Source organism: Orbicella franksi, chromosome 7, assembly GCF_964199315.1.
Source record: "Orbicella franksi chromosome 7, jaOrbFran1.1, whole genome shotgun sequence".
Lineage (NCBI taxonomy): Eukaryota > Metazoa > Cnidaria > Anthozoa > Scleractinia > Merulinidae > Orbicella > Orbicella franksi.
Window position 1 is genome coordinate 10,334,853 of NC_138151.1, and position 13,011 is coordinate 10,347,863.

Consider the following 13,011-nt stretch of genomic DNA (forward strand, 5'->3'; position numbering starts at 1 on the left):
TTTTCCCGTTTAGAGAAAGGCAGAATATTATACGATTTTAATAAAACATATAATAGTATTGTATATTTAAAAATTTTCGACGCACAAAATTATGTTCTTTTCAAATCTCAGCATCGGGGTTAATTTTAAAATATTCTTCAAATTTAGCAAATTGTAGCCTCGATATTCCTATAAAATGTATTTTTAAATAAATAAATAGTCCAGTAAAGAATATATTTATAAGAAATAACAGCTAAGACAACCACACGCAGTACTGATAAATTGACTGCAACTGATGAAATATCTCTAAGCCTACAGAAGCCTAAACACTGCCCGAGTGCTTTTGACGTGCACTATTACTATGCTAATTGCAGAGGTTCCTGCGTCCTTTGCCAGTTACCCGCCTGAACGTCACTGGGAAATTGTTTACCATCCATTTATAACAATTGCGTGCGAGTGTATCTAATATCTAAAGGTAGACGGAATGGGGGAAGACGTATAACAAATAATTTAAGACATCATAAAGAACTTCCCAGCCTAAAAGCCCATTTCACATTTAAAACAAAAAAATGGTTTAATTTCCTTTACGTGAATTAAGGTTGTTTAACGAGGTTTTATTGTATGTCAAAGTTTTTTAATGAAACAATATCAGGAATGTATAACCTGGTTGGAAGATTTTGTTTTAATGGAAGGCCCAGAATGGTTCGTACTCATCGCGCCATCGACCCAAGGTTTGAACACTGGAAGGTAATAATTTCAAACGGGAAAATACCCTGATTTATTGTCTGCTATACTTTATCGCATTCTTCACAATACACTCTTGAGTGACTTTGACATGTAAATCAACCTCGTAACTATATCAAACGCCTTTTTGAGTTTTCGTTTTCTCAGTGTTATGTAAGACTACAACACTTCTTTTCTGTTTGCCTGTTTAATTGTTTGTTTTGTTTTGTTTGGTTGTTTTTTGGTCTGACCAACCGACCCACTTTTACCAGGGGAAGAGGATTATCTCTCTAAAAGGATTTTTTTTTAAAGATGTTCGTTTTTCAAGCTTGATTTAGCTTTAGTAGAACGTTGCATTGGTGAATTGAACCAGCCAGCAAAAGAGGGATACATTCTCAAACACTGCGGTAAAAATAGAACAATATAGCAAAACATTATTTTGAAGATTTAAGCTTTTTCAATTTTTCCGGCCTCGTGGGCTAGTTTCCTTTAAGCGATATCGAACAATGGAAGGGATTGCAAAACAAATTAGCAAAATATAAACATAATAAACTACTCTCTATGGAAAAAGGAAACAATATCATAAAATTCGCAGTGATGATTTTGACGCCAACACACAACTTATCCTTCCTTTTACAATGGCACCATCCTACATAATTCTCTTTTTCAGAAATTTTTTTACCACTTCACAAGTCACTGCTTTGTTCACTTGACATAAAAACATGTTAGTTTAATAGATGTCTAGCGATCTAGCTAGAAACCTGTTTAAAAAATGTCAACAATAACCTTGGCTCTTGAAAAGTCATTAACACTTCTATTGAAATTCATTGCGACAAAAACACTGAAGCTTTACAGACAATGAAGTACGATATAATGAGCATTAAACGAATATTTGAACGATATTTAGTGTTTTCGCATCAAAGAGGGGGTACTTTGAGTTAATCCTTCTTGGTTTTACCAACTCATACCGTCCTAAAACGTCTGCTCTTTAAATTTGAGGGTTAAGACATTGCCTTGTTTGTAAGTTAAACAGCCAAACATCCGTTTCCTATCATTGTTCGACACCGAATGACACAACGTGACTGGATTTTTAAATCTGTGACAAAAAAGGAAATATCTTATCACAAAAAGAGGTCTTGGCTGTAAGCCGACGTTCATTTTCAAAACTACAGTACAAACAACTTAAAGCACGTACAGTTTGACAACTGCTTTAGAAGCGGCCTGTAAAGGTAAGTCCGTTAAAGTATGTCCTCTTCACTTATCAGAGTAGAAGTAAGATTCAGTCGTCACAATTTAAAACTTCAAAACCCTTACAATTTAAAACTTCAAACCATGCCTTTGAAAACCTTACTCAAAACGGTTTAGTAGAAGATACTAAAAGATTAATGATGGCAATCTAACCAATTTTTGGTTCTTTGATGTTAAACAAAATTTTATTCGCTTATTTTGTGAAAGTAACTAAATCTCACAGCGAAGTGTTCAGCAAGCGATGCAGTAACTCAAGATGAAAAAAAAGTTTCGGTTTAAAAATAAGTTATGCCGAAATTTTCCCTTATCAATTTTATCATTTTGACATATACATCAGAAAAAAACGATAACATTAATTTATGATATTCATCAGTTGTAGAGATTAGCTTCATCTTAAGTACCAACCTTAGTTTATTTGATTCTAACGCAGTATATATCTGTGGATTAAAATACTGCATGTGACCATTCAAATGAACGCTACGAGTTAAGTGCTGCTTTCATGTGGTACTGTTTATTATGCGGTACAAGCTAGGTTGTTAAGTTCTAACTTTTAAGCCTGTGGATTAAACCCTAGTGTGTGACCATTCAAATGAAAACTACCGGAGAAGTTCATGTAGTGTCGTGTATTTCTTTTTTCTTTTTTTTCTTTTCTTTTTTTTTTTTTTTTTACTATTCTGAAAAAAAAAAGACATTTTGGGCTTCCTTTGTATTTTGGTACCTTGGAAATTGTCAAGGTTTTAGGGGCTATTTCTGACAGTGAACGCGGTGGCACTAACAGTAACAAGTTGGATCGGTTTGAAGACAACTGACGTTTGTCTGAATGTACAGCAGCTGCTCTTCAAACAAACGGATCGAGAAAACAATTAAAATGAAAAAAAGAAAAATACATTAGCTAGATTTTGTGCTACCAAAACGCGCAGCGGCACAGCAAGAAAAAAATGCTTTGAGTCAGACTCAAAGCTGGTTTTGTATGTTTTGTACAAAAGTACTTAGAAATGCGTTATAGTCTCACTGAGTCTTTCAAGCACGGAAAGTTAAAGCACACACTTTAACTAAAAGCAATTTCTGAAAAGAAGTCCAACCCATTTTATGACTGTAGGCAAACATAACACCTTTTCTTGTGGTTTCCATTGGGTATAGTTTGAAATGATGCGACGTGATATAGTCAAGGGATGACTATTTTGTCGTATCTCTATCGATGTCTGTCTCTCTGTCGCAAAAAGGGTTGGATACTAATTATAGTTGCAGCCAATTGTTGTTGAGAAATTTACAACCACTTAAGTATTTAAAATTGGCATGTAAAGACTGTTACTCGTGTTGTCAGTCTTTAATACGGAATGTGTAGTTCAATTTTATTTTTAAATCGCTCGCGATACCTACATTTTGATTGCCTGTATAATCCAATTCACTGAAGCTTTAGATTTCTCAATATTTTTTACTCGTTTGCACAATTTAAAGCTTTTACCGCAGTGACGCGCTGTTATATGTTTGTCCAAAATGAAAGGTTTCCTTCCAACAAGACTTCACAATATGTATTCTTTTAAAAGCTAGGTTCTGTGGGTGTTATTAAGACTTCCTCTAAGTATCTTGGACGAGCAAACAAAATAGATAACAGATGTTTTTAATTGAAGAAGTTCTATAAGATTTCCTTGCAGAAGAGGGGACCAAATGGCTTGAGCGTACGTCACCACGAACGATTTTGATTTATCAATTTTCATTTTTTTACTGAGAAGTACTGCTGTGTTGTTGTTGTTTTGTTTTAAGTCAACATTGCATGGTTCTGTATCAGCGCTGTGCCAGACAGTACACACTTTATTAACAAAATAGAAAAACTCTTAGTTACAAAAAAAAAAGATAATTGAAACAGAACATTAAATAAATTCACCCAGAATAACTTTAAAGCTAATCGAGCTGAGTGGAATTAAAAAGTATACGCTAAGAGTCAGTCGACTACATTTAAATGAACCTTTTGCATACACCTTAGGATTCTGTCAACAAAACAGCAACAGAGTATAAATCAAATGTACTAAAAAATTGCACTGTCCCGCATCAGCACTATGCTAAACAATAACAGACTTCATTTTGAAAGTACATTTTGCGTCACTTGGAAGAAAAAACAGTTCTCTTTTAACAAAGCATCAATAGAGGATATAAAATGTGTTGACAGTAATATGACACCGTTTTATCCACCTATTCTACTTTCCTGACAACAACATAATTAAGGGAGACCCGACGAAGAAAAAGCCGGCGAGCGGTTCAGTAGGAATGAAATTAGAAATCAAACTCTTTATAAAAGCTTCATTGAATTGTGGTACAAGGCAAGAGGTTTTTTCTATAGTGAATTTAGATCAGTTACTCTTTTGACTGGCGTTTCTTTCAAGGAAGCACCTCAACGTTATAAGTTAAAAGACTCGTGTAACAAAAGAGATATTACCGCTGATCTTATCTGAGCTTGAATTGACAGGTTATGACATCAGTTGTAAATTTCCATATCGCAAGCAGAAACAATTAGAGCGTTGTTCATTTCATGTATTTACCCAAGGAAACCTCTGTGATCCATTTGCGTGTAGGACGAGTATTTGCTTCGAAATTGTAGACAAATGTCACACCGATGTTACGTCAGTAAATGGATCGGTCAAATATTGGTAACAAAACTCGAGGTCAGCTCGTACATACTGTCATGTCGTAAAGTGGCTTTTGGCTTATCCCTCAAAGTCTTTTTAATTTTTTTTTTTTTTTTTTTTTTTTTTTTTGCATTGTTTACTTTTCTATTTCCTTTTATTTTTTTAAATAAAATCATTCTTATTGTTAGCTACAGCTGGTTTGAAAACGTCCAACACCGGAACCTTAGCATAGACTATTTAGCCAAAAGTAATCTTGTTATCACTTCGAATCATCTTCAGTGTTCAATTTGGTCCTTAGATGTGATTAACGAAGCTGGAGGTTCACTTACTTTTTGGGAAAAAAAAAGGTTCTTTAGCAGCTTTGTTCAATTCATAGTACCATTTGACAACAATGCTATTAATCATAAGGTGAACTGTATAATCTGAAAATGGGGTGAAGAGAAAAAAGCCTCCATCTGAAATTTATCTTTGTGGGCAATATTTCTAAAAAGGATGTCCCTATTCATCGCATAGTTCATCATTCAATGAATAAAACTCTGCATTATGTTGTAGCTTTTGTATGAAAATGGGTTAATGTAACCCTTCATTACATCATTTAAATTGTGTATGTACGTCTGAAACTCTCAACAGAAGTTGCTGTATGAATTTTGCGCACTTTGTTTATTTAATAAAGCCACAAGATTGTTTTTATCTTTTCTTCCGTTTAGCAACATGATAACAATAAGATTGCCTGTACGTGGTCCTTTAATTTTCTTCCCACCCATCCTCTGTGCCTTTTAATTATCCTTATTGTTGTTGAGTTTTCTTTTGTTCTCCGCTTCTCTTGTGACAAGTAGACATCATCAATGAATAAGAGGTAGCTTGCTGAGATACCTTGCTTTAGTAGGGCACCTCTGACTCATCGATAATATTTGCACTGGCTAAACCGTGCGAGATATTTGCGAAATTGCCTGAAAGTTAAGTAAGAGAAAATTTCTCTTTTTCATATGATACTTTTTATCTATTTATTTATCTACGTCGGGTTTTTTTTTTTTTTTTTTTTTTGCTCAAGTGACCGAGAATTGATGTCTCTGGATGTTGGCTTGCAATGTCTTGGTTTTTACTCTCAAATCGTTTATTTTGTTTCCGTAAGGTTTCATTTGACTGAGATGTTCATTGCTTGGAATTTTGCAAAACAATTGATCTTGTGTTTCCTGCTGTGTGCTGCTGTGACTGGTAAGTCCAATAAACCAATACCTGTGTTAAGTAGTTTTTGTTGTAAACAGTTACCATAAAAAATAATAAAACGCCAAAGAGTATTACCAAAATGTATTACTACAGGAATAATCATCGAAAAACTGGAAAATATATCTTACTAGGATGTTTTGCGTGTTTTATGGCGATATATTTTTATTTTAATGACTGAACAGTCTGTGCATAGGGTCAAGGTGTACATTAGCCAAAAACTGAGTTAAAACACTCACAGTGGTGCGGTACACAGTGTAATAAGATATTTGTTATCCAACTTAGGGTTACACTAGTATAATGTATTCTACAAGCACTCAGAGGCTCATCTTTAAAATTTTATTTTAACCTTATGGTGGAAATCTGCAGTCTGCACAGTTAAATATGCTTGAAAAAAAATCATTGATAAAGTTAAAATTAATGTCACTATGTTGGGATATAGACAAGAAAAACTGCATATAATTTACATGTATGGCAAGAGAGATAGGATATAATTTGTTCAGCTGGGGCACGGTTTGCAGATTGCTTGTCAAATTTGATCCTGAGCACTACGAGGTTCGGTTACAGTTACAAAAAATGAATAAATATAGGAAATTGAAGGAAAAGATCAAATAGGAATTCGCTGTGACGTGATATCATGAAAAAGTATATTTTCCAGAGGTGAGTATAAGAATGGAACATTCTGACTGGTCGAAAAGTTCATCATATGACACTATATTCACCTCGCTAGAGCTTGGTTACTAAGCTCGCCATCTTTGCCATCTCGGCAAGTAAACTTGACGGACAGTTGCGAAATGAAGTTTTCATTTATTCGAAAGACATCACTCCAAGTCCAGGATATTTGAAAGGATGGAGGATTTTCAAAATGACTGCTGTCGCTCCTGGACCAAATATCTCTTCAAGAACTCGTATTCAAGGCTTTCAGTTAGAATCGTAAATGCAGTGGTTGCGTCGATCGCCAGCAAGTCAGATCGATTGACCGAAATTTATTTTTCTTCAAACTGAAAGCTACTCATTTTTGCGGTTACTGGCTTCTAGCAATTCACCAATACGTCATCATGTTCGTTAGTAAGTAAGTACGTAAGATAGTCCGTGACTATCCGGATCTCACGAAGCAAGGCCGAAAATACCTCGAGATTTGCTCAAGTTCTTTTGATCGACTTTCACCTTCAAAACGCGAGTTTTGATGAAAATAACTTCTTTTACTGCTTAAAATTGGAGTGAAAAAATTGCGAATTTACAAGCAGAAACATAGCGTTACGGAGCATAACGACTGCCTACGATCCCTAACCGCTGACCACACGAAGGACATTGCAGACTCGTTTTCCCACGCTCTTCGAGTTGACGAGACATTGTTTGGATAATCAGGTGAGTAGCCGCAATGTTTTCTCATATTTCTATTTTTCTTTCTTTCTCATATAACCAGGCAAGGCTTTCACCGAATGTGCCAAAGTATTTTTCTCAAAGAATCTTGCAGGTTTCCGAAAGGTTTTGACTGGAAATATGATTGTTACGTGCCTTGAAAGCATCCATCGTGTAAATAAATGCACATTCTCAAATTGATGTTTATTTCATTCTCTCGTACGGCATGTACTAAAACCCGAAACAACGAAACGAAACGACCGAAACGAAACGAACGAAACGACCGAAACGAAACCATCGAAACAAGCGAAACGACCGAAACGAGTAAAATAGTACGTAAATAAATAAAAAAAAGTTTAAAAAAAGCCTTGATCTCTAGCACGTTACTATGGCAGCCGGATCTCGTACCCAGATCCTGCTCTTAAGCCACATGTGTGACATCGTGACATCACAAACCTGAAAGGTAGATGAGCGCAAGCGTGTCGAGCAGGAAGACATCGAGAAAAAGGTGGGTATTCTCACATTCTGAATGGTATTCTAGCTAAAACAAGAAATCTAAATTCAAAGAAAGGTTTTCTGGTCGTATCGTGGATTCTTAGACGGTGGCGAATCGAATGGTCTTTTCGAGAACGACTTTGCAGCATTCTTCGTGCGAACCAGGACTTTCTTTAATATATATCTCTACAGAAAAACGAGGGCGACTTGACTTAATCATATTAACGTCAGGCCTTCGTGACTCCTGCAGTTCTCAAAGTAATTCCTTATTAGGCGCTCAGCTTCACGGATACTCTTGAGATGGCGTTTCCGTACATCTTGGGCTCGGCGTTGTCGATTCGCCACCGCCTAAGAATCCACGATACGACCAGGAAACCTTTCTTTGAAATTACATTTTAGCTAGAATGCCATTCAAAATTTGAAAAATACTCACCTTTTCCTCGATGTCTTCGTGGTCGTCGTCGACACCCTTGCGCTCATTCATCTTTCAGGTTTGAGATGTAACGATGTCACACATGTGGATCTAGGTACGAGATCAGGCTGCCATAGCAACGAGGCAGAGATCAAGGCTGTTTTTTTTTTTGTGTGTGTGTTTTTTTTTTTTAACTTATTCATTTATTTACTTATTATTTTACTCGTTTCGGTCGTTTCGGTCGTTTCGTTGTTTTCGTTTCGCTCGTTTCGGTGGTTTAGTTTCGGTCGTTTCGTTTCGTTGTTTCGAGTTTTAGTACATGCCCTCTCCTACTACCCGGAATTAGATGTAAATGTTTGTTTCATTATAAATCTTTGTCTTAATGCAAATGGCAATTGAAGTATTCACCTTAAGTCAGGATTCCTCCATAGGATTATAAAACGCTCTGCTGGGAAAAAGTCATCTGAACCAGGTCGATAAGATCTCTTCATACGGAAATTCGAGATTCTTTATTATTAAAATACTGACAGATCAGGAATGTTTGCATTATGTAAAGATAATTTAATTTCGCTTAAGCTTAATAGGATACGATGTCTACCATCTCTCAAGGATGTCATTGGTTTTGGGAAAAGCTTTTATGTAGGTCGAATAATTCACATCGCCGTCCTATACGAAAACAAAAGCATCTTGTGTTTGGCGACACGACGGGACTAGCGAAAGTTTCCCGCGTCCACTGCCGTTCCCGTCCTGGCCTTCCCATCCTCGCATCGAGCATTCGTGTTAAGCATTTAAAACAAATATTTTGCAATAAAACTAAAACTCCGCGACTTCTGTTTTGTTCCATTATGGTTATTCACTATCACATGTCCTCTCAGAGGGCTTTTATTAGGTGATGATGACGGCTGTGAATGAAGTCAACAACGATAAAACAAAGGTACCGGATGAATTTATTTTTCGTAGTGTTTCGCTCGTTTGTTTTGCCGCCGAACTCGATGACTAAATTGATTGACAATCGATGTACATGTAAGCTTCGACTTCGTCTCGGTGAATATTCACCAATGTTCACTTCGCCTTTGGCGAATAATTGTTAATTATCACTGAAAAAAGGCAAGAATAACTTAAAACACGTTGCAAGCCCTGTTAGAGAAGCTCGAGTCAAAATGAAACTGTAACTCTGTAGTAGACATACAATGAGAAACGAGATACCGAAGCAGACTCAATGTGTTAAGCAATCACAAGCTTTTAATAGACCCTGTCACAGCGTCTTTCTCAATTGAATATGGCGGGAATCTATTTGTCACGTGAACTTGGGTAGATCAAGTCACGTGCCAAATATCCCCATATATATATATATATATATATATATATATATATATATATATATATATATATATATATATATATATATATATGTATATGTATTTATATAGGGCCGGAAGTTCAAATGCAGGGTCAATCGAGACGGCTCAATCTTTGATAACTTCCTAGGGCTAAAATATAATCCGTAATCGCAAAATCTAAAGGCATCTATAGTTAGCTTTGTGTATTTTTTATCACTTTCGGATAAGGGCTAAATTACCCTCTGCTTTATGTCAATAATTAATCAGATTTGACGTCTAAAAAGCTACATTACAGAAGTTCCGTGAAGTAACACGCAACTGGAATACAAAGGAAATACGTAGTTAAAATGATGTCTCGGTGACAGACGAGACCACGTAACGATCTACACACGAAAGGGAAATTGAAAAACGCGAAAGTGCCTCTGATCTGAGAGCAGAATAACACAGCCAGCTGTGAAGAGTGGCGTCATAGCTTACTTAATCTTCCGTGTAATTGCTGTCAATGCTCTCTCCCCTTTTGTTTGTAAATCTTACATTGTTATGAAGCAAAACGTGACCTTTACGTAGCTATGAAAGGAGTGACAATATGTCAAAGTGGGTTGTTATTATTGTTACTCTTAGAGGTTAACTGTATTTGAAATTTAACAGATCCCAGCTTGCGTGAATTCCATCACCGGTCAATTAATGTCAAGGTCGGTCACGATCCAGTCTTAACTCCATTAATCGTTGCGCGGGCTCATAGGACATCATAAAAACCCCGCCAAAGTGCGCGCGAATTTTAGTTAGGAACGTTTCGTGTACGCACGGCTCTCAAAGTTTGTCGTGAAAATGATTGCAACTCGTTCCTTGAGCACTTTGCTTGGAATCTTCATGGCTTGGAGTGTTTTTAGTGGTAAGGTACTGCATGACACATTTAAAATTATTTTCATTATACCTAGTCTTCCAGTAATTCATAATTAATGGGTCAACTGTTACAGACTATGTTCAAATTTGTTTTCAGCTGCATTTGAAATGATAAAAGAAAACATATAAAACTGCTGTTTAATTAACTTTGCTTCAACTGTTCTTTTAGCAAAACACAGAATCGTCTATTGATAGTACAGCTAATTCACTGTAACTTACACTCGTAGCGTTTTTAAACTGCAATCGATCTCCGACAAACGTTTTGGCACACCTTCCCACTTTTGCAGTATCTGTCAGGGAAATTTATCAGTTCGTCCCCTTCCCCCCAGTTCAGTGTTGTTTATCGTGATGAAATCGTCATTGCCCGTTTACAACATTGTCGCGGGGGAAGGGGGTTCCCTATTCTAATGATGTCATTAGGTATTGTCCCCAAAATTAAACACCTTGTCGACCATCTTCGCGCTATCTGATCCAGGTGTGCCAAGGACTTTTGTCGTGGATTTTAGTTTCTGATGAAGGATGTTATGCACCAGATTAAGAGTCATCAACAAAGCATTTTCCTAAGCATTTACACATAGACATAGAAGTAGGGAATAAGTGCAAAGAATGCACGAGTGACTGAGTCAGTAAGTTATTTTTTTTTTTTTCCTTTATCCTTTCATGTCCAGGAGGATTCAAGTTAGCGCAAGCCGGGAAAAATGAGGTATGTATGAGATTTGTTTGTAATAAAAAAAAAAAAAAAATGTCTAGGTTCTCTTCCAGTATAAACACTGGCTCAATTAAAGTTTCGAGCTTTTTATATTTTTGCATAAACAAAACTAAGGTAGAAATCTATTTATTCGCTTCCTTTCCATGCAATGTACCCCACTTCTAGCTCTAAAGATCTGTATTAATTCAATTTTAACTTTGAAAGAGTAAACAATAAAAGCAAAATTGTTTCATTCTCTGGAATTTAGTTTAGCTGATGTCAAACAAGGCACGTGCGGAATTAGTGAAATGTATCCAAGACAACAATTAAACGATATCTGGCTTCAGTGATCTTGTGATTAACTGTAACGCTAAGAGGGATTTACTAGTCATAACCTTTATGTCATCCTGCTCCTTCAAAGTCGGTCTACTAAAGTTCCCGCCAAATTTAATTCATTTCAATCAATCAATCGATCAATCAGTCAATCAATCAATCTTTATTTAAACACGAAAATTTAACTCAGTAAGCTACAGAATTGTGTTAAGTTCTCCCTGAAATTATGGGTTGAGGTGTCCAAACCGATCCTTACCATGTCTCCAAAGATTTCCTTCTCGAAGTTCAAGCCAATATTGGGCTAATATAAAAATTCTGCGAAAACAGTGTTTGAATTCCTGGCGCTATATGCATGTTTAGAACATACGATTTCAAGGCAAGAATCAGAATTTCCCAAGCTGATTTCAAACTGACGTCAACTTTTGACCGCATTATCTAATATTAGTACAATGGCTTTCTTATGATCCCTTTCTTCCCTCAACGTAAAGCCCGTACCCTCCAGTACGAAATATGCCTATATGGTAGGTACCACCTCAATTAAGGCCTTCCGATAAGGTTTTACATCGCACTTAACAACTGATACAATAAAAATATTTTAAAACCATAAACATTGTTTACAGAGTCCGACAAGTCGTACAGGAATTCTCGTCTCCTGCAACTTACGAAGCACGTAATCCTGAGTAGATCATGTCATAATGTAGCGCTCATTATTTTCGATTTACGTAATGAAACCTTCGGTAGTTGGATCGAGATGCTCAAAAAAATTTGGTGCGTTTTATATAGTTCTAGATTTTCAAGGGATAATGGATGACCTCGAGACGGTAAAAGCATGGTTAAAAATTAAAAAAAAAACTGTAATCAAATTCTCAGATCGAGCATTTTTTTTTTCTTAATTTTAGCACTTGAAAATACATCACCATATGACAAAGAGGGAAATACAAAAGTACTTTGGAGTAGACACACACGAACAAGGTAACAATTGTATTAAAACTTGTCTTCTTCTGACCGGAGAGATTAATTTTATGGTATTTATCCTCCGTTTCACAGCCTGCGTGACCGGCGGTTTAGTTGAGGTAGAGCGCACGAGCAAGCGGCGAAAGCGGCGATGCCGCGAGGAGCCTGGCTTGCAGCTTCGCCGCTCGTTTTCGCGGGGTCTAATACTCCGCGAGCTAAACCGCTAGCTACGCAGTCTATCACTTTCATAACTCGCGGTTTTAGTACTCATGGAATATTGACGGTTTTCAGAAAAGGAGGAAAACACGTGCATGATTTTGGCGGTCATAACCGGAACTGACTGTATCATAGTTACCACATACGTCAGGTATCCCGTGTATGTGTTTTTCCTCCTAAGGCCTGGTTAAGGACGTTTGCACCCATTTCTGCCAATCCTTACTGAGCTCGAAATTCATGTCAGAACGTCACGCCACACCATACATCAAGCGTGCGAGCTGAGGGAGGAATATAAACAAGCATAGGGCTTGGTATCGGTTGCGTTAACTTCAACTGCAGTTTACTCTATTAAATGGTCGGTGGCCACGTCTTTTCCTTTCATAGATCAATTTCAATACTGATTTTCTTCATTTTAACCAAATACCAGAAAAAATATGCACATTCTGCGCTCGTGTGACACAGGTTTTCTTCGTAGTAGACGGGTAAGATCAAAAATGTTTTTTTCTTTCC

General features: G+C 36.6%; 1 protein-coding gene across 3 annotated transcripts in view; it reads left to right on the forward strand.

Annotated features, from left to right (window-relative positions):
• Nucleotides 1-1,676: 1,676 nt before the first annotated feature.
• The window catches only part of LOC145493769 (A disintegrin and metalloproteinase with thrombospondin motifs 6-like), a 34,801-nt gene continuing 23,466 nt past the window's right edge, over nt 1,677-13,011 (forward strand). Inside the window, exons 1-4 of one of the 3 annotated variants that reach the window (XM_081473226.1) lie at nt 1,677-1,931; nt 5,707-5,789; nt 10,979-11,013; nt 12,231-12,303. In XM_081473226.1, coding sequence (XP_081329352.1) covers nt 5,723-5,789; nt 10,979-11,013; nt 12,231-12,303 — 175 coding nt within the window. In that variant the 5' untranslated portion in view covers nt 1,677-1,931; nt 5,707-5,722. Of the gene's footprint in view, nt 1,932-5,610; nt 5,790-9,537; nt 10,300-10,978; nt 11,014-12,230; nt 12,304-13,011 lie in introns of those variants that run through there. The other 2 variants (XM_081473225.1, XM_081473227.1) reach the window with 2 other exon arrangements.